The sequence below is a fragment of the Neoarius graeffei genome, chromosome 24 (genome assembly GCF_027579695.1).
Source record: "Neoarius graeffei isolate fNeoGra1 chromosome 24, fNeoGra1.pri, whole genome shotgun sequence".
Classification (NCBI taxonomy): Eukaryota; Metazoa; Chordata; class Actinopteri; order Siluriformes; family Ariidae; genus Neoarius; species Neoarius graeffei.
Window position 1 is genome coordinate 12,536,928 of NC_083592.1, and position 25,861 is coordinate 12,562,788.

Below are 25,861 nucleotides of genomic sequence, written 5' to 3' on the forward strand. Positions count from 1 at the left end.
CGGCTTGCTCCCAGAGTGCTCCGGCCGAGGTTCCGGAGCGCCCTCCAGCTTGCTCCCCCTCAAATTAAGCAGCACGCTCCGGCTTGCTCCCCCTCAAATTAAGCAGCACGCTCCGGCTTGCTCCCAGAGTGCTCCGGCCGAGGTTCTGGAGCGCGCTCCGGCTTGCTCCCCCTCAAATTAAGCAGCACGCTCCGGCTTGCTCCCCCTCAAATTAAGCAGCGCGCTCCGGCTTGCTCCCCCTCAAATTAAGCAGCACGCTCCAGCTTGCTCCCCCTCAAATTAAGCAGCACGCTCCAGCTTGCTCCCGGAGTGCTCCGGCCGAGGTTCCGGAGCGCGCTCCGGCAGCTATTTACACTGGATCCGGTGTAAATAGCTGCCGGATCATAATTACAGTAAACTAGTAAATACAGTAAAGGAAAAACTTGAGACTGAAAGGTTTTAACAGTCATCCAAATGACTGAACGTAAACATTGCTACAGTAACATACTAGCTACTATGTTGTTGACATTAGCTAGTGCTAACAGCTAGCTGCTAGTACACTGCTACAACACAGACACCGACCCTAATAATACAGTTCTTGGTCATTGCCTGGTAACAGCAAATTTATAACGGGCCATGTCTCAACAGACTAAGAAGTTATTTCAATGACATTTAATAACATTTTGTTTATCCTGAGGACCGAAAGTAAATGAAAATGTGAACAAACCTTAGCTGTAATAAGATGGCGACCACCGGCTCCAGGGACGACCCGCTGATGTAGGCATGTTACCCAGCCTGACACAAAATATTTGTAGGCATCCAAACTCTTATACGCTTTCAGATCAATACCTGTGTATGGCGATGGGTTTTTAACGACATAGGTATACAGATCATGTGGGCCGAAGTCAGGTAAAGACGAGGGCTTCGTGTACTTCCGTACGTCAGTGAACAATCCTGGTGGAAGCAGGTAAACGTCGTTCTCTAACGCTACGTTCACACTGCAAGGCTTAATGCTCAATTCCGATTTTTTTGTGAAATCCGATTTTTTTGTGAGGTCGTTCACATTAACAAATATATGTGACTTGTATGTGATCCTCAGTATGAGCGAAAAGCGACCTAAAAGTGTTCCGCATGCGCATTGCAGGATACGACGACGTCACACGCAGTGAGCATGGCCAGTGTTTACGGAAGTAAAACCGCCCGGTTGCGGTATGACCCATCCAATCTAGCTTGAATAGCTGCATCCCCCCAAATGGAAATCAGCTCCCTAACCTCTGCGTCCTTCCATTGAGAAGATTCAGAACCTTCACAGCCCGAAGCGTCCCTCGCATTGATGTCATGCGCAGGGGCGCAGGTACGTTTTTTGAACAGGGAGGGACAAAAAACTGGGGGGGACAAAGCTGCCAGCAAAACAACCCCAACCCCGATATGCCTGTCAAACTTGTTGTTAGTAACCATAGCAACCAACCTCGAGCTCGCAACCTGTGCAGTCTGCGCAGCTCAACCAACCGAATATCAGTCTTTGTTTTATGTGAGTTGTTGCAACTATGTATGTACTGCCGTGCACCTCAATAAACCGAATGGTAATTAGTCTTTTGATTTTTCCGTGAGGTTTGCCTTATACAAAGAAAGACAGCATAGACGTTTTTTCCTCCCTATAAGTGGGGGGGACCGAACGAGGTGAATTTAAATCTGGGTGGGACGAGTCCCACCCTCTATCTGCGCCCGTGATTATGCGCCATGTTGTTGTAACTTTTTTTGAGAGACCCGCCGCCTACTTCAGCGCAGAATAGTGACGTTTGTGGCTTGTTGATGACGTGTAAGTCGGATGAATGCGACCTGGCGGTTCAGACTGAAGTCGCATATGAAAAGAGCGGATAGGGATCGGAATTAGGACCACATATCCAAACGGCCTGGGTCGGATTTGAAAAAATCGGATCTGTGTCGTTCATATTGTCAATAAAAGATCGGATACAGGTCACATATGGGCGAAAAGATCGGATTTGAGTCACTTCAGCCTGCAGTGTGAACGTAGCCTAAGCCTGCTAACCTCAATTTTTGCAAATACCTCTCCCTCTGCTCGCCCTGTAAATGCCCTACGTCGTTGGATAGTGAAGGTGTTTTCTGCATCTCGCTCCTTTTTCTTTTATGTTTTTCGTTTGTCGCCTTCCTCGCATTCAAACTGATTCGAGCCGTGACGTCCAAAATGGCAGCCTAACGATGTGTCACATGACTTGGTCATGTGGGTGAAAAACCTCAATACTCCGCCATATTGGACGGCTTCAGGATAGTTTACGTTGCGCGAGCGTAATGGATCCAGGCAGTAATCCCCAAGAAAATTCGGAAAATACCCCATCTACATTACGCGATTACTTGTCTAAGTTTGTTCAGCATCTTGAAGGTGACATGAGGCAGCGTTACGTGGAAAAGTGTTCCAGGTTGGGGATTGCAGATCCGTAAAACTTGCCGCAATCCTTGTTCAGGGAAATTCGGAGCTGCGGTGCCGGCGATTTGCCCGATCTGGCCTACCACGACATTTACAATTTTCTCATTAATCGTGAATCGTGTTACACTGGCAAAGCCCTCAAAGCTTACAAGAGCCTGGAAGCTTATAAATATTTTGTTGCGGGATGGGTATCTCAACTATACCTCTGGAAGGTTCCGAAGAAGAATGTCTACTTGATAACCTCACGGGTAAGTGGCATTAAAGCTAGCCGCACACTACGCCGATTTTCAGCGTACCGACCCAACTGAAGTCGCGAGTCAGGCGTAAAGACTAGTTTTCGATGGTACCGACTCATCTCACAGCCGATTCGAAAAACTAATCGGGAGCCAGACTGATCGGCGAGAGTCGCTAGCAATAGCTAATCATATCTTTCGCATATAACACGTGACCTCATTAAACACAATTTCTAGCGTGAGAAATACGTGTTGGTAGCACCTAATGCAGGTATATACTAGGGCTGTAAGAATATGCGTATCGAAATCGCGATACGCAGAGCCACGATCCGTATCGCGATACAAGAAGGCAGAATCGCGGTACACCCTTTCAAACTTCTCCTCAGCCCAAAAACAGAGGCGCTTCCAAACTTCAATTTATGAATACTTTACTTTTTATTTAAATTACATTTTAAACTTACTTAAATTACTTTTATTTTTTTATATCTATTAGTAAGTCGTTTTTTCGCCGACCTGCGACAATCTTCTGCGAGTCACGCAACGTCCACACTCGCCACTGGCAGAGCATTCATTTCTTTTAAGCGGTCGCCATTCTGGTTGCGACGCGGGGAGCGAATCTGTAAACAAGCAGCTCATTGGCTGGCTAGGTGTGCCACTAGCCAATCACAATCACTTGACCGGAAAGGCATGTAGTGTTGCCAGATTGGGCGGGTTTAGGTGCTTTTTGGCTGGTTTTGAACATATTTTGGGGTGGAAAACGTTAGCAATATCTGGCAACACTGAAGGCATGTCTGCTTGGGCGGAAGCCTTCTGCGGCAGTTACATTTTGACACGCGAGCAATGTTTCACTATAAAAATTCCGTAATTTCCATCTGTTTTCCGCGATCACAAAAAATCCTTGGCCCTATGAGAGTGAGACAGTGAGAGAGCCACCCCCCCAAAAAAAAAAAATCTTAACGGATTTACACGATTTGGAAAAATGACTTTTTCAGAACCGAAAAAAACAGAGCTTCCGGCTCAACAGTATAATTTTGAGAAATAAAACAATCTTTGGATATACATTTGTTCATTTTTGCATACATATTACTCATTCTCTGCAGTGGTCTGAATTATTTGTTATTAAATAGTTAATGTAAGTAAGTAAATGTTAATAAGTCAAATTTACTACTTTAAAAAAACATTTAAAAAAAAATCGTGGGCGTATCGAATTGTGGGTCAAAAATCGCGATACGAATCGAATCGTGAGTTGGGTGTATCGTTACAGCCCTAGTATATACTGTAATTCCACAGACTGAAGCTTTATCCATAGACACAGTGGGCTGGAAAGCCACTCTGCTCAAGTTGTGTGCCTGAATTCCAAATCGCTTTAACTCCCCTATACAAGTGCACTATTTAAGGTTGGAAATAATAGCTCATGCAGCCTAGATAGTGCGCTACATATTCCATGTTGTGTCATTTGTAATTCAACCTGTAGCATCTTCAAGTGTTGGATTTAACAGTAACTATATCCAATAGCCAATCACAAAGCTGGGCAATTCCATGTAAATGTCAACCTCACCATGCAAAAATAAAGCAACATGTAATACATCAAAACCACTCCCAGAGATCTCACCTAGGCCTGTATTTTACAGATGTGAACAAGTTGAACCAATTTGTAACCAACCTAATATGTCACTGTCAGTCTTTCTTTCTTATAATGTAAACCCCAAGCTAAAATCAACTTTGATCATGTACAATTCTATATTATTGCCACAAGCCACAGAAATGTATGCTAAAATCCACAAAACAGCAAAACAATAGCCATCCTAAATATTATTTAAGAACTTTGATAGTTTTAGCTGATATTTAGAGAGTTTTTCAAAGGGTTATGGTGGTTAAATTGCTGATTTTCTAAACATATGCCATGTCTATTTCAGACGCGTCACATCCATAACGGAATTTCGTCACATCCATAACGCTGACTTTTCCTTCCGAAACTCTGCATGAAATACAAAATATTTTAAACAAAGATTTTTTAATATTCACCTTGGACCCCTCTATCAAATGGATATCTCCATTTCGACATTAGGTTTACAATTTCACAGAGTTTGATAAAAATGTACAGTCACCCAAGAAAAGTGATACTTTTTCTGTCACATCCATAACGCATCTTTTATTGGCGTTTTCTGGCATGCCCGAGATGTACTATGGGAATTGGTCTTGTTCTATCACTTCTCCAGTATGGTACAGCCTTAAAATATGCAACACCTGTTTAAATACTGGGAGACAATAAAACATGCACTGGGTCATTTGTTGCCATTTTGAGTTCAAGTGTCACGTCCATAACACTGGAATTGCTCAGTTATTAAGTTGTCATGTGATATTTAGCGGAATGTTTATGATGCTTAGTTCGCATAATCTCATTTGGTGTCGCTTCAATCGCGACTGCACTCGTCAACAGTCGTGAGTTAGTCGGGGGATATGTGCGTGCCCTGTCGGGAGTCGGCTCTGAAATGGGTCAGTTCGGTACCGCGTGGATCGGCGTAGTGTGCGGCTAGCTTAAGACGTTTATCATAAAGAGACTATGCAGGACGTTTTATCGTAAGAATGTTCGTAATCTAAACTCAGTTCCAGATAATGACAGGGTTGTAAGTATGTACGTTTTTGTCTGAAAAAAATATCTCAAATCACCGCTATCTTTATCTGTGCAGAATTATTATTCAATATCAGATAGAAATGTATAGGGCTCACAGATATGTCCAGCTTCTATATTCAAACAAATTTAAAAAAAAATTTTTCTTGCACCTCTATGTGCCTAAAATAACATATACATATTCTTTTTCAGTACTTTACACAATCTGATAGGAAGAACTTTATAAACAAGTTATGCATTTGTATACATAATTTTTATTAAGAACATTAATATTACACGTCCATGTGAAAACCAGTTATATTTTTTTGATCACAACTTGGTGATAGGTGGTGCAGCGGACACCCATTTTGCGCGTCTCTCCTCGTCTGCGGGGAATCTATAAAATGACAGGCCCTCCTTTTGGCCCTGTCTATTGGTACAACCAGATATAACCATTCTCGAAAGATCTACTCCCACACACTTGATAATTAGAACGGGTTCGTCTAAGTTCTATGCGCGGCCTTGCCGTCCAAGATGGCAGATAAACAAATATCACGTGACGTCACGTGCACGCTCTCTATAGAGATCTTGCAGTCACGTGACCGGAAAGTACACAGCCGCCATCTTGTCGGTCAACAGCACAGCTGAATACTGCTGCACTCGTGTACAGAATGGATCAATTTCAACCGACGGACTACACGGCTCATTTTTCTAATGAACAGATAACTAGATATATGTCTAAAATAAACGATCTACAGATTAGTGACCCTTATGGCTTTCCGGACGTAGTTTTCATGACCGTGTCAGTGGATATTGAACTGCCAGAGGTGGAATACCCAGACGTGTATAATTACCTCATTAACTTTCCCTCGCTGTTCAGTGGTGAAGCACTGCGTGCTTATAAATCTCTGCACAGTTATCTTTACAGAAATTCAGGATTTGTCAGCGACTCAGATGTGGCATCTTGTAAACAAGAAAATGATCCTCACTGGATGGGTAAGTCACTTAAGCATTGAGTATAGCACTGACCAGCCGATTATAGAATAGAATAAGGTAATTCCAGCTGTAATTCCAAATCGTCCGTCTTGTTTACCATGGATCTGGCGTTGGAGAGATAGAGGCTTAGCAGTGGAGATTTGAGTGGCTGTTTTCTGAGCTTAGTCAACAGGCCGGCTCTGCAGCCTCGCTTTTGCTTCCTCTCCCGGCGCCGCCTCCTTAGCTTTGCTTCCAATAACAATCCACGGAGACCCCGCTGGTCTCGCTATCTCGTCCGGAATGTTTTTTTTTTTTTCTCGTCTGGAATGTTGTGCATGCGATGGAAATCGCTACAAACCGTCATTTTGTGCTGGAAACCAATGTCCAGTAAGTCCATACGGTTGTAGTGGATATTGAAGTGCGGTACAGACGAACAACACGCAAAAATACACACAAAAAACATAAAAAACGTGCACAGGTAGGGAGAGCTTGTAGCCGCAGCCGTTGTAGTAGAATTGTATATAGTAGGGTTTTCCAGAAGAAAAGGTAGAAGTAGAAGGCGGAAATATGGCGTTTGACCGACAAGATGGCGTCTGTCACAATCTGGATCGGCTGTGACATCACATGCAAGTGCTCCATAGGTGGCTACCTCGCCTATGATATGCGGCCATACTCTACCGTACAGAACGATGGGTTTAAAAACATCATAAATGTCCTTGAGCCAAGATATTCCATTCCTAATAGAGATCTTGCATGTGACGTCACATCCGCTCCAGATTGTAAGCAGTCGCCATTTTGTCGGTCAAACGCCATATTTCCACCATCTTTCCAACACTTACTGACTTTGTTTTTTTTTTTTCGCCCAAATCTTCAAATATTACCATGCCACAATGCCGGAGAGTTGTATGGCATATAAATGCCACAACAGGAGAGGTCAGAAATCGGGAAGAAAGTTTCATAGGCTGCCACGGGACCCTGACAGGCGTGCAAAATGGATTGCTGCTATCGGCCGGGCCGATCCAAACAACAACAACAAGGCATGGGAACCGACTGGAAAGAACGATCACTGGCGCCTGGGCAGTGACCATTTCATCTCAGGTTCGCCATGTATTTATTCCAGTATATCCATGTGGTTATTCGCAACATAAGTTTATGACTTGCTCTAATAAAAAATTCCGGGAAGTGGGAACCTGAGAAAAGGCTTGGGGCGGGGGGGCGGATTGGGTTTTTAGTGGTGTGACAATCAATGTAGTCTCTAGATATAAAATTATTTAACATTTTTAGGGGTTACATGAATTTCTGTAAAGATAACTGTCCAGAGATTTATAAGCACGCAGTGCTTCACCACTGAACAGTGAGGGAAAATTTATGAGGTAATTATTAAGGCCTCTGCATGCTCTTGCGACAAGGCTTTCGCAGATAGCTTTTCGCAGACAGTTGTAATTTATTGTTGAGCGGGGGAATAGGCGTGCGCGATGTTATTCACCCGCACAACGCAAGGGGGCGCGAAGTCGCTAGGAGTAGTTGGTGGGTGTGGTTAGTGGAGTGTTTATCCTCCGGTTACTTATAATGACGAACTTTTTTTTTTTATAATGACTAGAACTGGAGTCGTATAGATGTACATACTTCCTCACTTCCTCAATCAACCGCTCTTCGTGCTGCTCCATCTTCGCTCGTGTTTTTAAAAATGCCGGTCGTGAAAACAAAACAAACCGGGAAAGTAGTGAAGCGGAAGTGCGTGTACAGCGGATGTAGAGTGGACCAATCAGAGCCCTCTTGTCTGCGGCGCTGTCTGCGAGGCTTCTGCGGTGGTCACAATTTTTGGGAGGTGCGCGCAGAGCGTCTGCGAAGGTGGGGGGGCTACGCAGACACTGTCTGCGACACCGTCTGCGAGGACTGGGTTGTCAGCATAAATTGGCCTTTAGTGCTGTCAAGCGATTAAAATATTTAATTGCGATTAATGTCGCAACTGTCATAGTTAACTCGCGATTAATCGCACATTTTTGTCACACGAAAAACCATTGTAATTCTCTTACCAGCATAAAAAAGTGAATGGGCTTGTTTTGTACCAATGTTTTCCTTATTGCAAAGCATAACACGTCTTGACACAGCCACTGCAAACTGAAACCTAAGCTGAGCACCGTGGCTCTTCGTCCCGAGACTAACAAGAGAACCATGAGTGAAGTGATCTACTGCTTGAGTTAGTCTCTAATCAGAGAGACAGGTTACACAGTGACGGTAGGCTTGACATGCTTGATTATAATATAAAGTACACTATTATATTAACTTTAAGTTGTTCGTTGATAAATATTGCATTGAATCTGATCTTTACTGTTTCAGCTCACTTAACACATTTTGTACTTTTACACTTTCTGCCTGTTGATGCGTCGCGCTGTCCAGTCAGAGGCGGCCAAATTTGCATATTACAGGAAGGATTTCTGGGATAGCATTGAGTTTACAGTTCAGAGGGATCTGGCTTCTTTAGACGCTGTCTTCTTAAAACTGAATAAATATTTAAAAAGAGCCAAATGAGCCAGTCTTTTGAACGGCTCTTTTCAAAGAACGGATCACAAAGATGCGGATCCCATCAAAGAGCCATAAATCCCATCTCTACTAGCGCGCCCTGCCCGCGCTGGTTCTTTGAGGGAGGAGGGCAAAGGACTCTGGCTGTGCGGGGCGTGGCTAGCTGCTATCGTTTTTCTAAGCAAAGTCTCTGTTCCAAGTTCCTGGCAGTTTCAAAAGCTTATGAAAAACCTACATCATGTCACAGAGCGTTAATCTCGCGATAAAAAAAAAATTATCGCCGTTAAAATTGAGTCAAGTTAACGCGTTAATAACGCGACATTTTTGACAGCACTAGTAATTATACACATTTGGGTATTCCACCTCTGGCAGTTCCATATCCACTGACACGGTCGTGAAAACTACGTCCGGTAATCGATAAGGGTCACTAATCTGTAGATCGTTTATTTTAGACATATATCTAATTATCTGTTCATTAGAAAAATGAGCCATGTAGTCCGTCGGTTGAAATTGATCCATTTTGTATACGAGTGCAGCAGTATTCAGCTGTGTTTTTTACCCACAAGATGGCGGCTGTGTACTTTCCGGTCACGTGACTGCAAGATCTCTATTGGACATATTTCAGCATAAGCTCAGGAATTCATCAATTCAAGTTGCCAAAATATCCTTATTTTAACTTTTTTTTTCAAAAATGTGTTTTGTTTTAAGCGTTTTACACTTACATATCCTGTTCCCTAGTCAGCATTTGGAAAGTTTCGATCTTTCCAGACAAATTTCAATGGGATTTTGTTAATTAAAGTTTAAAATCTGTTTGTCCTTTTATATTTAGTTGCAGAATCGAATCGGAGGGTCTGAATCGTGAATCGAATTGTTGCAGCCCTATGTATTCCGTCACTCTATCCATTGGAGAATGAGTGTTGAGTATGGTTTACGATATTGCATGGTTGTCAAGACAACATGACGTCAGATGTCGGCGCCGAGGCGAATATTCAGTGAGGGTTTTCTGCTGCCCACGCGCAGAAGCATTTCTTTGTCCGCTGGGAAAAGGGAAAGACTCGGCTAATCCGGTGCTAGGATTAGCTAGGCTATAATTAAGCACGAAATAAATAAACCGAAACTAAAGACGTGCTGAAGACCCGAAAGGCAACCAAAACTTGAGCTGGGATTTGAGCTCAGCCAGACACGCACTTAAAAAGAAAAAAGCAACAGGGCTAATTATTTTACAAGGGATTTACGGCAGGCTGCCAGGTCGTTCCGTTGTGTGTAGCTGCCGATGTTGATTTTAAAAGTAACTCGGTAAATTACACAGGGGAATGAATACTTAAGTCTGAGTGAAAAAGACTGTAGCGAGCGTGCAGCGTTGAAGAGTCTGGAGACAGAAGTCTTAGGTGGGGTTTACATTAGACCGTATCAGCGGATCATCAGATTAACGTTTTTAAAACGATTAACATGCACACAGCAACACCAATACACGATTCGCCTGCACGCAGCAACGCTAATACACGGATACGCTCGGCTCCGCAGGCATCCTGCGCTCCAAATCACTCCACCCTGAACAGCGAGTGCCCTCTGGAGGGTGCGCACTCCGGCCCTGCGCAGCTCACAGAGCGCGCGAGTGAAGTGCACGAGCAGTGATTCGGGACTGAGCCGCTGTGTGTGTGATCTCAGTGCATGTCGGGCATGCGCGTCACTTACCACTTGCAAGTGGAAGGATGGCAAGCCTAAAGACAATCATAACTACACAATGGGCAGTATTTGCATCAGTATTTGCAGTATTTTCATACTTTTATACTCTTTAATGAAAGGTGATACAAGGCGGAAGTCCGCGCCGTTTTTCAGCAGTCGCGTCACATGACCAACGCCAGCGAATCAGGAAGGTGGATGTCACAGTGACGTTGTCCAATGAGACGCCAGCTAGAGCTCAGCACAGCGTATCCGCGTATTCTGAATGTTTACACAGCACCGGAGCTGACACGATCTGGATTGAATACGTGGATGCTGGCGGATTCCCGTTTCCCGGCGTTTCCAGGCGTTTTAATGTAAACGGACAGTGCATCCGCGAAGAAAACGAGACCGATACGGTCTAATGTAAACTTGGCCTTAGTTTCTCAGTCGTTAGCCTGCGCTCTCAATAGATATCACTGGCTTGACCGCTTTATTAGCCTTCGCTAACACTCAGTGGTCGAGTTGTAAAATCAAACCAGGGGGGATGGTGAAATTTTTAGTCGCGTGTCGACCCATCGGTCGGTCCGTCGGTGGGAAACTGGTTTGCTTTTAGGAGGGTTTGCACACAACGTAGGTCTGTGGACCTTGTTCATTTACCAGACATACCGTATTTTGTGCTGATGAAGTGTGTAGTACACACTGTGTACCCTTTTTATTGTTGTAAAAAACATAATACACTGGTATTTTACAGTAAAACATGCACAGTGTGGATGTCATGTGTCATATTTAGTCAGTCTCCTGGCTGACATACCTACCACATTCTCCATATTAGGGTGAAATGCAGATGACAAATTTGAAGTGTAACTTCATAGTCATGGTAGGCTCCTTTTAAATCGTTTGGTAAATAATTTATTAAAACCTCAGCAGGCAATGTAAATGACCAACTGAATCTTTTCATATCAAGTCAATAGAATTTTTATTCAAAGCTGAACATTGAGTTAAATACAGAGGTAGGTAGGGAACCAATAGAGATCTTGCATGTGATGTCACAGCCAATCCAGATTGTGACAGATGCCATCTTGTCGGTCAAACGCCATATTTCCGCCTTCTGCTTCTACTTCTACCTTTTCTTCTGGAAAACCCTACTATATACAATTCTACTACAACGGCTGCGGCTACAAGCTCTCCCTACCTGTGCACGTTTTTTATGTTTTTTGTGTGTATTTTTGCGTGTTGTTCGTCTGTACCGGACTTCAATATCCACTACAACCGTATGGACTTGCTGGACATTGGTTTCCAGCAGAAAATGACGGTTCGTAGCGATTTCCATCGCATGCACAACATTCCGGACGAGATAGTGAGACCAGCGGGGTCTCCGTGGATTGTTATCGGGTCTGGCAGGCGAAGGAGGCGGCGTCGGGAGAGGAAGCAAAAGCGAGGCTGGAGAGCCGGCCTGTTGACTAAGCTCAGAAAACAGCCACTCAAATCTCCACTGCCAAGCCTCTACCTCTCCAACGCCAGATCCATGGTAAATAAGACGGACGATTTGGAATTACAGCTGGAATTACCTTATTCTATTCTATAATCGGCTGGTCAGTGCTATACTAGATACTACTGATATATCTAGTATCAGTACTAGTAATACTGAAGTGACTTACCCGTCCAATGAGAATTGTTATTTTCTTGTTTACAAGATGCCACATCTGAGTCGCTGACAAATCCTGAATTTCTGTAAAGATAACTGTGCAGAGATTTATAAGCACGCAGTGATTCACCACTGAACAGCGAGGGAAAGTTAATGAGGTAATTATACACGTCTGGGTATTCCACCTCTGGCAGTTCAATATCCACTGACACGGTCATGAAAACTACGTCCAGTAAGCGATAAGGGTCACTAATCTGTAGATCGTTTATTTTAGACATATATCTAGTTATCTGTTCATTAGAAAAATGAGCCGTGTAGTCCGTCGGTTGAAATTGATCCATTTTGCACACGAGTGCAGCAATATTCAGCGGTGTTTTTTTACCGACAAGATGGCGGCTGTGTACTTTCCGGTCATGTGACTGCAAGATCTCTATAAGCTAAAACAAGCAACAGTAAATTGTAAATCAGCCTTACATGTTGTGACCGGCTCTCTAATGAGGCAATGAAGCCTTAAACTGCTAGTGTCGTTTATTTTAGCCTTCCTGTCTTGAATAACACTTTTTGTTGCCTGAAGAATAACAAACGAACGTCCAGGCTGATTAAATTAATACAAGAAATCAACGCTAACATGAACCTGAGTAAGCTATCGATAGCTGGCTAGACTCCAAACTAACATTCATTATGATAGTTGTGTTGTTATCTGCCGCCCACAAATTAGGCTACATATCGGTAACTTTACAGCATGATAGTGGGCTCACAGAAAGTGGGACTGATATCCGTAACTCTTGACTTACCTCCTGAAATGTTTTTTTTCTTGCGATCTTAAATCCGAACTTGCTTAGGTCTTGCTGTCCACTCCGCTTGGCCATGATGCTGCAATCCGCTGCTGTCACTGACGCCGAATGAAATGAAAAAAAATAACGGAACCCCAACTGAATGTCACCTCCTCAAACGCTTCGCTTGCGCGTGCCCTCTCTCGCGGTAGCTTATTGTATGCTCAGTTTCAGCAAAGCTACGTGGAATGGCATTTCTAATTCCAATGTTAAATAGAAGTAATGTCCACATTTATTGATAAAATTGCTCAAGGGAAGGGAGGGGGGATGCCCGTTTTAGAGGGGGGGTGATTTTGTAGTCTGGCTAACGCGACAAAGCTCTGCGAGCATTTGGTCTGGCCAAGATATTAAGCCCAACCGTTTCCCAGAGCCCGTGGTTGACCCGCCTCCCTGAAATGCCTCAGTTTGCTACTGGTCGAAGCCAGAAAAGGCTGTGACGAAGCTTAAACCAATCGCATCACTCTTTCCTCTGACGTATGCGACGCGACGGGGCTAACTGGTAGATTAAACTCTTACCGAAGCCGGTCGAGAGCAAGGCGAAAACGTCCTTCCTTTCAATAAATACCTCCAGGGCTGCTCTTTGCTCCGTTTTCAATGAGAACTTCCCGTTGAATGCTTTCCATACAGCATCTATGCGTAATAGATGCGGAATCGTGAATGAAGCGCTTCCGGCATAGATTCTGTAAGCAGTCTATGGCTTCCGGTCGCGGTTCTACTACGTCAGTGCCTTGAACACGCCTCTACCCAGGGCCATTGGAGATGCTCAAAGTTGATTGGTTCCCGATTTTTTGGGAGCTTGGAAGAGCTGTAGATAGCTTGCCTGGCCAGACTAAGCTCGCAACAGGCCCTCGGGTTGCGTCACGCTTAGGATGGGCGGGCCCAGGCTAATGATTTTGACCATTTTTTATTCCAGGGGGATGGCATCCCCCCCATCCCCCCTCAACTCGAGTACAGCTAACACTACTGATGAACGCTACACCGGCTGGAAGGTGACTTCGCTGACTGCACCGACTCACGGCGAAGCTCGTGTCGGCCTTCGAGAAGGCCGAGGGCGATACATTTATTGGTCCCGCCCACTATAAATCAAAATCTGATTGGTGAATTAAATCTGTCACTTTCTACATACACTGCCATGGCCTTCTGTCCCAGCAATGAAGTCCTAACCAGTGAGTGAGCAGCTCTAAACTCTTCTCAGCCTCGAGACAACAAACAAACAAAACCTCACTGGTTGGATAACCCGATTTTAATGTTTTCAGGACAGTAACCCTTTCATTTCTGAAGCAGATTTGCTCACTAATTTCACTTTTCATCCATGTGTGCAGAGTCCAGTGCGTTACGATTCGTTCGACAGCCTCTCGCTGTCCATTCCTGTCGTTCAGTGGGTAAGAACGCCACACTTCAGATCATTACCTAAGGCTCCAAGTTCATTTTTTTTATTCAATGGTGATGGAAATAGTTTGATTCGATGAAAAGCTGGTGGAGTGAGGGTGTGTTCCACTATCACCTTTTTAATAAGGTTGCAATGGTTTTGTCCTTTAGGGTCGGCTAGTTACTCTGGATCAGTGTCTTCAGCATTTCATCTCCTCCGAAACGATTAAAGAGGTGGAGTGTGAGAACTGCACCAAGGTACGTTATTAACGTACAGTGCGTTGTACCACAGCGCCGTGGAATACTCGGTCCTGATTGGTCAGAATGCTCAACAAGTGTCTCCATTTCTGCAAGGAGACGTTTGTTACGTATTTTGTGGCTTCTCAGTAGCATGACACACCACCTTTGTTTGAAATTTTATTCAAAATTAAGAAATGTACTGACGCACTGTTGGATGTAACAGTAAATAAAAGAGTAAAATACTTCCAAGTGTTGAGTTCTCTTCCAGGATTAGTCAGAGAAATCAAAACATGAACTCGTACCTAGGTGTGTGTGTGTGTGTGTGTGTGTGTGTGTGTGTGTGTGTGTGTGTTCAGAAACAAGCCGAGACTGAGGACGGTCAGGTCCTGGAGAGCCAGAGGACGACATTCGTAAAGCAGCTTAAACTCGGAAAGGTGGGTGTGGCGCTGAGCTTGACATTCATAACACACACAAACACTTTCCTTTAAGCCAGGAAGAAATTAGGGGATAGAAAATAAGGACTGACTAAGCAGATCACATTTTTCTTTTTTGCAGTTAAAGGCAATAAATAACTAGACAGATACTGTGACTAAAGTCATAGTGATTTGCACTAGCTTTTACAAACGGGGACGTCTGGTCACCGTACCCTATAGATCTGGAACGGTAAGATATAAAGACTGATGCTTAGTGGGGTAGTAATACCGGTTTACCTCTATCCATCCGTCTGTAACACCCTTTTTCTCAGCAACCACAAATCGTAGCCACTTGGTACCGAGCTTCAGCTTGGGGTTCTATACTGTGTGTACCGTTTTCAGGTCTGTCACACATCAACTTCCTGTTTACCAACAATGTATTTACGAAACACACAGCGTGGATTTTGACCCTATTTCAAGAAGCAAAATGCAATTTCAAAATGACAGTTTACCAGGATAGACCGGTACCAGAATCCAGAATTGTGACACCCAAAGGCATTTTTGAGACAAAGTCGGCCAACAGTCTTATTTGGTCAGTTTGGGTGTGCCGAATTCAAATCTGCAATATGCCGAGCTCTATCTGACCTCTGTTGACCTCTAGAGGTCATTGAACTTTGGGCCTGTAAACGTCTCAGCTGAACCCAGTTTCTCAGCTTTCTAAGGAATGAAATGTACTAAAATGATTAATGAAGTTAGCAAATGGCCTTGTTTGTGAAATGTTTGGGTGCTGAATTCAGTTTTCATTTGTAAAACGACATATGACCTCTGATAACCTCAAGGTCATTAAACTTGGCCTATAGGCCTGTGCATTTAACGGCATTTTTAAACTGACTTTACTCCCCCGAAAAGAATATGAACAGACAAAAAACAAATACAAAGGAACAAATACAACATTAAATGCCAGTCCATGTACATGTGACTTACTTTTCACGATGAGAATGCCTAGGCGATCACCTTACATAACATTGCATTACATTTAGCGGTTATTGTTTATACAAAGCTACTGAAAAAAGGACAGATTCAGCAGCATACAAAATGTGGGGGCGTACAGGGTATACAGGTTAATCAGGGTTAGTATATATGAGAGTTTTTTTCTTTGTTGTTTGTTTTTTGTAAAGGCTTTACCCCGTTTAAAACAAAACAAAAAACAAAGAAAAAAACTCTCATATATATACTAACCCTGATTAACCTGTATACCCTGTACGCCCCCACATTTTCGCTACGTTCACACTGCAAGGCTTAATGCTCAATTCCGATTTTTTTGTGAGGTCGTTCACATTAACAAATATATGCGACTTGTATGTGATCCTCAGTATGAACGAAAAGCGACCTAAAAGTGTTCCGCATGCGCATTGCAGGATACGACGACGTCACACGCAGTGAGCATGGCCAGTGTTTACGGAAGTAAAACCGCCCGGTTGCGGTATGACCCATCCAATCTAGCTTGAATAGCTGCATCCCCCCAAATGGAAATCAGCTCCCTAACCTCTGCGTCCTTCCATTGAGAAGATTCAGAACCTTCACAGCCCGAAGCGTCCCTCGCATTGATGTCATGCGCAGGGGCGCAGATACGTTTTTTGAACAGGGAGGGACAAAAAACTGGGGGGGACAAAGCTGCCAGCAAACCAACCCCGATATGCCTGTCAAACTTGTTGTTAGTAACCATAGCAACCAAGCTCAAGCTCGCAACCTGTGCAGTCTGCGCAGCTCAACCAACCGAATATCAGTCTTTGTTTTGTTTTATGTGAGTTGTTGCAACTATGTATACACTGCTGTGCACCTCAATAAACCAAATGGTAATTAGTCTTTTGATTTTTCCGTGAGGTTTGCCTTATGCAAAGAAAGACAGCATAGACGTTTTTTCCTCCCTATAAGTGGGGGGGACCGAACGAGGTGAATTTAAATCTGACTCGTCCCATCTGCGCCCGTGATTATGCGCCATGTTGTTGTAACTTTTTTTGAGAGACCCGCCGCCTACTTCAGCGCAGAATAGTGACGTTTGTGGCTTGTTGATGACGTGTAAGTCGGATGAATGCGACCTGGCGGTTCAGACTGAAGTCGCATATGAAAAGAGCGGATAGGAATCGGAATTAGGACCACATATCCAAACGGCCTGGGTCGGATTTGAAAAAATCGGATCTGTGTCGTTCATATTGTCAATAAAAGATCGGATACAGGTCACATATGGGCGAAAAGATCGGATTTGAGTCACTTCAGCCTGCAGTGTGAACGTAGCCTTTGTATGCTGCTGAATCTGTCCTTTTTTCAGTAGCTTTGTATAAACAATAACCGCTAAATGTAATGCAATGTTATGTAAGGTGATCGCCGAGGCATTCTCATTGTGAAAAGTAAGTCACATGTACATGGACTGGCATTTAATGTTGTATTTGTTCCTTTCTATTTGTTTTTTGTCTGTTCATATTCTTTTTGGGGGAGTAAAGTCAGTTTAAAAATGCCGTTAAATGCATAGGCCTATAGGCCAAGTTTAATGACCTTGAGGTTATCAGAGGTCATATGTCATTTTACAAATGAAAACTGAATTCAGCACCCAAACATTTCACAAACAAGGCCATTTGCTAACTTCATTAATCATTTTAGTACATTTCATTCCTTAGAAAGCTGAGAAACTGGATTCAGCTGAGACGTTTACAGGCCCAAAGTTCAATGACCTCTAGAGGTCAACAGAGGTCAGATAGAGCTCGGCATATTGCAGATTTGAATTCGGCACACCCAAATTGACAAAATAAGACTGTTTGCCGACTTTGTCTCAAAAATGCCTTTAACTCCTTAAATAAGCACTTTTTTGAATTTTGGTACCAGTCTAGGATGCCATTTGAAATCCTTGGAGAGAGACACTGCTCTTTACTTGCGGACTTGTTTCAGGGTTGTTTATTTCTTGAAGTCAACATTCATAATAAGTGTCCTGTTCCTTCGGGGGGGGGATACATAAGCGAGCAGTAGCTCACAGTTGATTTTGTTCATGGATCATTCCAGTTTGGTGATCCAGATCAGCACCAAAAGTCATAGCAGCATAACTCAGCCCAGAGGTGGTATTCATGTGAAATTTGGTGGTGGTTGGTTAATAATAATAATAATAATAATAATAAGAGGAAGAAAGATCCTGAGTGAGAGTAACAAGTAGATTTTGTACCTAGGAGAGCCAATTCTACTCTCCGGCTCAGAAACCTGGACCCTAACACAGCAAGATCCGTAACGGCTGGGTGGAACGTGCACAGATCTCCTTCGCAGACACGGAAGAGGATATATACGGAAACCTACCACCGATTTCAGAGAAGCTCAGGAGCAGGCGCCTTCAGTTACGGACCCAAAACCTCCCCATTTGTTGTTGGAAGACAATGTTCCCTCAGTTGATATCAACGGACACAGGGATCGAAATGGAGGATTTGAAGCTAGTCATGCGGAACCACGCTCTGTGGCGATCTGTTGTGCAAAACAACCTGGCCTGTAATGCCGAAGGAGGATGATGAGTAACAATTTGCGTTAGCGCAAATTTAAATAAATATATGTTATTTGTCAGCTGGGAGGTCAGTATCGTGAAATACCGTGACCGAGGTCAGTATTCAAGGCCGAGGTCACGGTATTTCACCATACGGCCCGACCTTAAGCTGGTAAATAATTTTTTAAATTTTTTTCTTTACCAAATTCTAACAGAAAACGAGAGCGGCCGAAAGGGAAAACCGAGCCAAGGCGAGCCGCCATTTTGAATCCTCATTCACGGCTGTAATACAAATGGCTTCCTTCTCGGTATACAAGTGCACTTCCATGGCAGGAAAAAAACTACATTTTGCCGCCTATGTAGTCCCCTATTTATACAAAATTGAGTCAATCAGGATTCAGCCATGTTTTTGCTCGGCGTTAGCAAGTTACTGGGTTTTTTTTTTTTAAATAATATATTTTTTCTTTACCAAATTCTAACAGAAAACGAGAGCACCGGAAAGGAAAAACCAAGCCGAGCCGCCATTTTGAATCCTCATTCACGGCTGTAATCTAACTTGCTTATTCCTCGCTAAACAAGTGCACTTCCATGGCAGGGGAAAAAAACTACATTTTGCCGCCTATGTAGTCCCCTATTTATATAAAATTGAGTCATTCAGGATTCAGCCATGTTTTTGCTCGGCGTTAGCAAGTTACAGGTTTTTAGCTTTCTCCTGAAATGTTTTCTTTTATTTCTTCTTCTTCAGGGTAGTAAAACTCGCTTTCGCTGTGAACACTGTCGTTATCGCTATCCATGCTGTAAAATTAATGCTATTCTCCTGAGAAATGCTGGCAAAAATTATAAAATTTTTATCAAAAATCTTATAAATAAATCTTATTTAAAAAAAAAAAAAGATAAATGTTGACAAAAATTGATACTATGTTTGTTGTTGTGAACGAGCGAGTCGCCTGGGGTCCGTATCATAGGATACGGACCCGCTCGCCAGCCAATCAGAGCGCAGGATTTGATGGAAACCGGACCGCGAAAAAAATAAAATGCAGTATTGAACGTAGGCCATGAAAAGCTTTACTGTCAGTGCGACACAACAGAAAAAGAGAAATCGACCACAGATAATGCTATCCTACATAATATTGTATATAGTTTGAAAAACATGCTTGATTTGTGTGTGTGTTTCTCTCCCTCTCTCTCCAGCTCCCCCAGTGTTTGTGTATTCACCTGCAGAGACTCACCTGGTCTCCCGAGGGCGCTCCCATTAAGAGACACGAGCACGTTCAGTTCTCCGAGTACCTCAGCATGGACCAGTACAAGCACAGCAGCACTACACAGAGACTACAGAAGCCCAGCAGGGCCAAAAAAGCCACATCGGAAGAACCACACGATCAAAATGTCGCCAACGGAGTCGGTGAGAGCTGGAAAGAGCGCTCGTCGCAGTTTAGTCGAGGAATCGGTGCTCATAGGGTGTATTCAGACCAGGATAGTTCGATAGTTCACTTGCTTTGGTCTGAACCAAATGTTTTTGTTTTTTGTTTTTTTTCATTTTGGTGCGGTTCGCTTTCACACTGTACGTTTTAGTAAGCGGACCAAACTCAACAAAGCCACGCGCCCTGAGGCCGTTCAGCTATTGGTCAGAGACGACACGCGCGCAAAGTGTTAAGTTCAAAAGTAGTCATGGAGGCTTTCCGTGCTGTTATTCTTTTTAAAGGACATGGGACATGAAACATAAATGCACGCTATATCAGTTTCTTTCCATTAAAAATATGAAATAATTGCATCAACAAATACAAAATTATCTATTAAATTCAGCAAAATCGTTATATTCGTGATGATTATATGGCATTTCTGCTCGAGCGCCGATATGCATATTTTACAACCGGAAGAGCCGCTGTCACGTGATCATACGTCACAAAAACTTTCGGGTACAGCACAAGCGGGTAGATGAATATGGAGAAGTGTGAATCGTGATGATGACGAATGCGACAAAATAGTTTTTGTGTCTTGGATGACAAGAAAATTGTTTCGTTTTTAGAGTGTTTAACGTACATTGAACATCATGGTGTACTGCGACCTCCCAGTCAGTCAGACGCGCTGTCACTCCTGTTAGCAATGTAGCTAGGCTCAGTATGGCCAATGGTATTTTTTGGGGCTGTAGTTAGATGCGACCAAACTCTTCCACGTTTTTCCTGTTTACATAGGTTTATATGACCAGTGACATGAAACAAAGTTCAGTTACACAAATTGAAACGTGGCGATTTTCTATGCTATGGAAAGTCCGCACTATAATGACAGGCGTACTAACACCTTCTGCGCGCTTCGGCAGCGCATTGATACCGTCACTCGGAGTTGTACCATTATTTTTTAGACAGGGCGGACGGACCTGGGCATTCGCCCGCCTGGCCGTGCCCGACGAGGAGTGCTCTCGGCCGGCTTGGGAGGCAGACGGCAGCCCCTCCTGGAGGTGTGGTTTTACCATGGGCCTCATGCGGTAAGGATTAGTATTATAATTTTGGGTGTATCAATTATTGATTATCATAATTCTGACTCGTTTCGCCATTTTGAATGTTTTCATCTCAGACTCTGGAAGCATTGTATCTCAATCAATCTCGAAAAATATCAGCAAAAAAAACCCTAGCTTGCAGCGGACTTTAGCTAGATCTATGATGAGCTTTCAATGTATGATACAAAAATAATACTTCTTTCAACAGATCATTAGCCTTTGAGCAGAATTGTTTTTAACTTACCAGGATGTGTTATCGAGCCGACCGCTTTCAGTTTCATGAGGGCTGAATGAACCCTCACTCTCAGAATCATCTGACCCGTCAGAGTAAAGACAAGATCCATGTTCATGTGAATTTCCAGCTATCGGTTCGAATTGATGGGGTCTAACTTCTAGGGCTGTAACGATATGCGAATCGAAATCGCGATACGCAGAGCCACGATCCGTATCGCGATACAAGAAGGCAGAATCGCGGTACACCCTTTCAAACTTCTCCTCAGCCCAAAAACAGAGGCGCTTCCAAACTTCAATTTATGAATACTTTACTTTTTATTTAAATTACATTTTAAACTTACTTAAATTACTTTTATTTTTTATATCTATTAGTAAGTCGTTTTTTTGCCGACCTGCGACAATCTTCTGCGAGTCACGCAACGTCCACACTCGCCACTGGCAGAGCATTCATTTCTTTTAAGCGGTCGCCATTCTGGTTGCGACGCGGGGAGTGAATCTGTAAACAAGCAGCTCATTGGCTGGCGAGGTGTGCCACAAGCCAATCACAATCACTTGACCGGAAAGGCATGCAGTGTTGCCAGATTGGGCGGGTTTAGGTGCTTTTTGGCTGGTTTTGAACATATTTTGGAGTGGAAAACGTTAGCAATATCTGGCAACACTGAAGGCATGTCTGCTTGGGCGGAAGCCTTCTGCGGCAGTTACATTTTGACACGCGAGCAATGTTTCACCATAAAAATTCCGTAATTTCCATCTGTTTTCCGCGATCACAGAAAATCATTGGCCCTATGAGAGTGAGACAGTGAGAGAGCCACCCCCCCAAAAAAAAAAAATCTTAACGGATTTACACGATTTGGAAAAATGACTTTTTCAGAACCGTAAAAAACAGAGCTTCCGGCTCAACAGTATTATTTTGAGAAATAAAACAATCTTTGGATATACATTTGTTCATTTTGCATACATATTACTCATTCTCTGCAGTGGTCTGAATTATTTGTTATTAAATAGTTAATGTAAGTAAGTAAATGTTAAGTCAAATTTACTACTTTAAAAAAACATTTAAAAAAAATCGTGGGCGTATCGAATCGTGGGTCAAAAATCGCGATACGAATCGAATCGTGAGTTGGGTGTATCGTTACAGCCCTACTAACTTCACATCTCTGTGAAACATCGGGAATGTCACTGTCGACGGTGTCCATTTCGGTAACCTGTTTACATTAGATTCCCAAGCGCTGGCTCCTTGGAAAGTTTTTGTGACGTCACAGGTCACGTGACCGCTTAGCTAATTAACGAATCATTGTTTTACGCTGATGTATAAAAAAGTTGAATAATGTGATGATTTTCACATTTTTGACGCCCTGCAGTGATTTAGATGGCATTTCTTATGTCCTTTATACATAATTATACCCAGAAAAAAATCCATGTCCCATGTCCTTTAATGTCATCGAAGCTATATGTTTTTTCCAGTTTTTACTGTTTTCACAATTGTGCGATTACTATGCTGTTGTACAAGTAATTTATCAACGACGACGACAAAGGGCAAGGCGGCTACGGAGGATGGCGCTGATGAGCGCATGTTATGTTGTGACAGTTCTGGCTCTTCACGCAATACATGGATTTCTTTTTTGCGTCGCTAGTACCGCCACTTTTTGAAAGAATGTCCCTGATTTTAATGTAGGTCTGACGGAGTTTCTTCACTTTTAGCCGACATTGTTCTGGGGAGCGCGTGAACGCCTTCTCCTTCATTTTCTCACTGAATACAGCAAACACGTCGGCATTTTTGCGTGTTCTCTCCAAAAGCTCAGATATGTGGACATCTGCCCATATATCCACAAGGGTACGCGTTTCTTCCTCGGCCCACGTTTGCCCCCTACTCATTTTTTGTACTCTGTAGTCTAGCCTACCACTGGTCTGAATGACTGAACTAGTCTGGTTAACACCAGACCATATCACAAGTGAAATATGGTCTGGAATCCGCCTATTGAATTTCTCGTGGGGAGGTGTGGTTTACGATTGTCAACGGCCATTTATTAGACGTTGCGAATGTCTATCATTTGGCGTATACGTAGCCCATGGCCAATCATGGCAGTTGTGCCCGGTGACGTAGTTGGAGCGACGAAGAGGCGAAGAAGAGAAAGAGAAGGCAAAACAAAAATAGGAAAACGATGGCACGGAACTTATTTCACTTGTGATATGGTCTGGTGTTAACCAGACTAATTCAGAACAGTGTCTAAAGCTTGATCGAAAGTTTGGTTCGTATCGCTCGCCGCCATGTTAAATGTGATCCGTAAACAGTCCCAAATAAACTACAAGCTTCCGTTTGTCGAGTAGTACGCGTCACCGTCTTTCCACCCCTCCCCACTCTCTGATTGGCTCCCTAACTCAGGCGAGCCTTTAGAGCAGGGGTGGCCAACCAGTTGGAGACCAAGAGCCACATTTTTTACTGTATTACCGCAAAGAGCCACATCATACACATGGGCACACGAACATCACCCATCTCTTTCTCTCTCTCTCTCACACACACACACACACACACACACACACACACACACACACACACACACACACACCTACCTCTGCTCAGCCAGATTAATAGTAAATGTCACACACCAACATATTTACTCCTACAGTACGAAGGCCCAATCCCAATTCTAATTTCTACCCCTTCCCCTTGGCCCTTCCCCTTGAAACTGAGCTACAAGGGATAGGGCTTGAAATTCAACCCTTACTTATTGGGATAGCCCTTCAACGATCGCATACGTCATCGCGTACCTCCGTCAGCGTTTACGTTAGCAAAACGCGACCAAATGCGTCATTGGCTGCGACCAGCCGCTACAGTCAGAGCCAGAGGCAGAAATCTCTGCTGGCAGGGTGTGACTAACACCACTGAATGGGATATCTTTGGCGCTTCGTGCACCACATCCGACAGAATGAGGTGTCAGAACACTCATGTAAACAATAAAAGCGAGAATAACAGAACAAAACGTACGCAGTCAAGCAACCGAAAACAATACTCACTCCCAAAGCTTTTTAGCAGCAGCTTGGATTTCAGAAATCGCTGCTCATTCTCAGCTCGAAAGCAAATCAAGCGGCGTGTTTCCTCTGGATAACAACTTAAAACACGTAAATAATGGAGAAAATACATTTATGACAATCTTTCGCCGCGGGAACCGCCATCTTTCTGAAATCCGCATGAAATCTCGCTGAAATCCGCATGGCATTGTGGGAAATCACTCAAACCCCTTCGTTCGGAGTCAGCTCCAGGAAAATCTCCGTTTGGAGGGGTACAGAAGCCCTACCCCTTCCCCTACCCCTCCGCGTTAACTGGGATTGGGATACCCCTACCCCTTCACGTGAACGCGCAAAATGGAGGGGAAGCGCCAAGGGGTTGGTCCAAGGGGTGAAATGGGATTCGGCCTAAGACCACAGGCTGAGGCCAGTCATTTTTAACAATGAACATTGTGTGCACTTACTATGCATGCTGCTTAGTGGGACTCATGGCATTACCAAAAAAAAGCCACACCATACACATGACCGCACATGAACATCGCCCCCCCCCCCCCCCCCCCCCTCGCTCTCTCTCTCTCACAGACACACACGTTCACGCACCTCTGCTCAGCCAGATTAATAATAAATGTCACACGCCAACATGAGAGAAATTTACTCCTTCAGTCAGTACTAATACCACAGGCCAGTCATTTACAGCAATCAATATTGTGTGCACTTACTTACGATGCATGTTGCTTAGTGGGACTTCTAACATTCCTTGCCTTGAACAATCCTCTTCAAATCTGCCTTGTATTCCGTCGTTGCCACTCGAAGCAGTTCTTTCACATGGGTGTCAGTCAGAACAGAACGATGCTTTGACTTCACGTGTTTCATGGTAGAGAACACAGACTCGCAGACGTATGTTGACCCAAACACTGACAGTATCTTAAGCGCAGCCCGTTTCACATTCGGGTATTTTTCCAATGGCACACTTTTCCAAAACTCAGTGGTGCCTTCCCTCAAAACAGGTTTCAGTTGGTCTTCCTCACGTAGATCGATCATCTCCAACTCAGCCGCAGCCTCATCTGTGACAAGCGGGGCTTTCAAACAGTCCGTCTCCGCATCGAATGGGTCGACGAGGAACGTAACCTGTGGCCTTTTCAGTTGTATATCACGGAACCGGGTTACAAAGCTTTCGTGCAGGTTTTCAATTAGTGTTGCATATCTGGCTCCTTGCTTATTCAGGGAGGCAGGAAGCTTTGAAATGAGCTAATGACGACTGACATATAAGGCAGAATGGCTTGCCATTACGTTCAACAAAAAAGTATAAACTCTCCCACTCTGTTAAAAATGTCCTGTGTTCGTCTTCATATTTTCGTTTTGCTGTGTATTTTTTCACTGCCATTTTGAGAGGCTACTTGACACAAGACACACCTTGCCCAAAAAGTTAGCGATTATCTCACGCACATGCGCATTTGACATGACCTGAAAATACCGTAATATACCCAAGCAAAGCGAAGATGCATTTGACGAAAATACCGTACTGAACTCAAGCAAAGCGCACACGCACATAAAAAAAAACACAAACACAAACTTCGATATGAACGTAAGAGCCGCATGACACCGGGCAAAGAGCCACATGCGGCTCGCGAGCCGCGGGTTGGCCACCCAAGCTTTAGACCATAGTTTCCATGCTGTCT

At 43.7% G+C, this 25,861-nt stretch overlaps 1 protein-coding gene across 3 annotated transcripts in view; it reads left to right on the top strand.

The window, feature by feature from the left end:
• LOC132872113 (ubiquitin carboxyl-terminal hydrolase 30-like) overlaps positions 1-25,861 on the top strand; it is a 49,851-nt gene that overhangs the window by 22,085 nt on the left and 1,905 nt on the right. For 2 of the 3 annotated variants that reach the window (XM_060906713.1, XM_060906714.1), the window contains exons 8-11: positions 14,233-14,292; positions 14,450-14,536; positions 14,875-14,952; positions 19,640-19,850. In XM_060906713.1, the coding sequence (XP_060762696.1) occupies positions 14,233-14,292; positions 14,450-14,536; positions 14,875-14,952; positions 19,640-19,850 (436 nt within the window). The remainder of the gene's footprint in view (positions 1-14,232; positions 14,293-14,449; positions 14,537-14,874; positions 14,953-19,639; positions 19,851-25,861) is intronic. The other variant, XM_060906715.1, reaches the window with a different exon arrangement.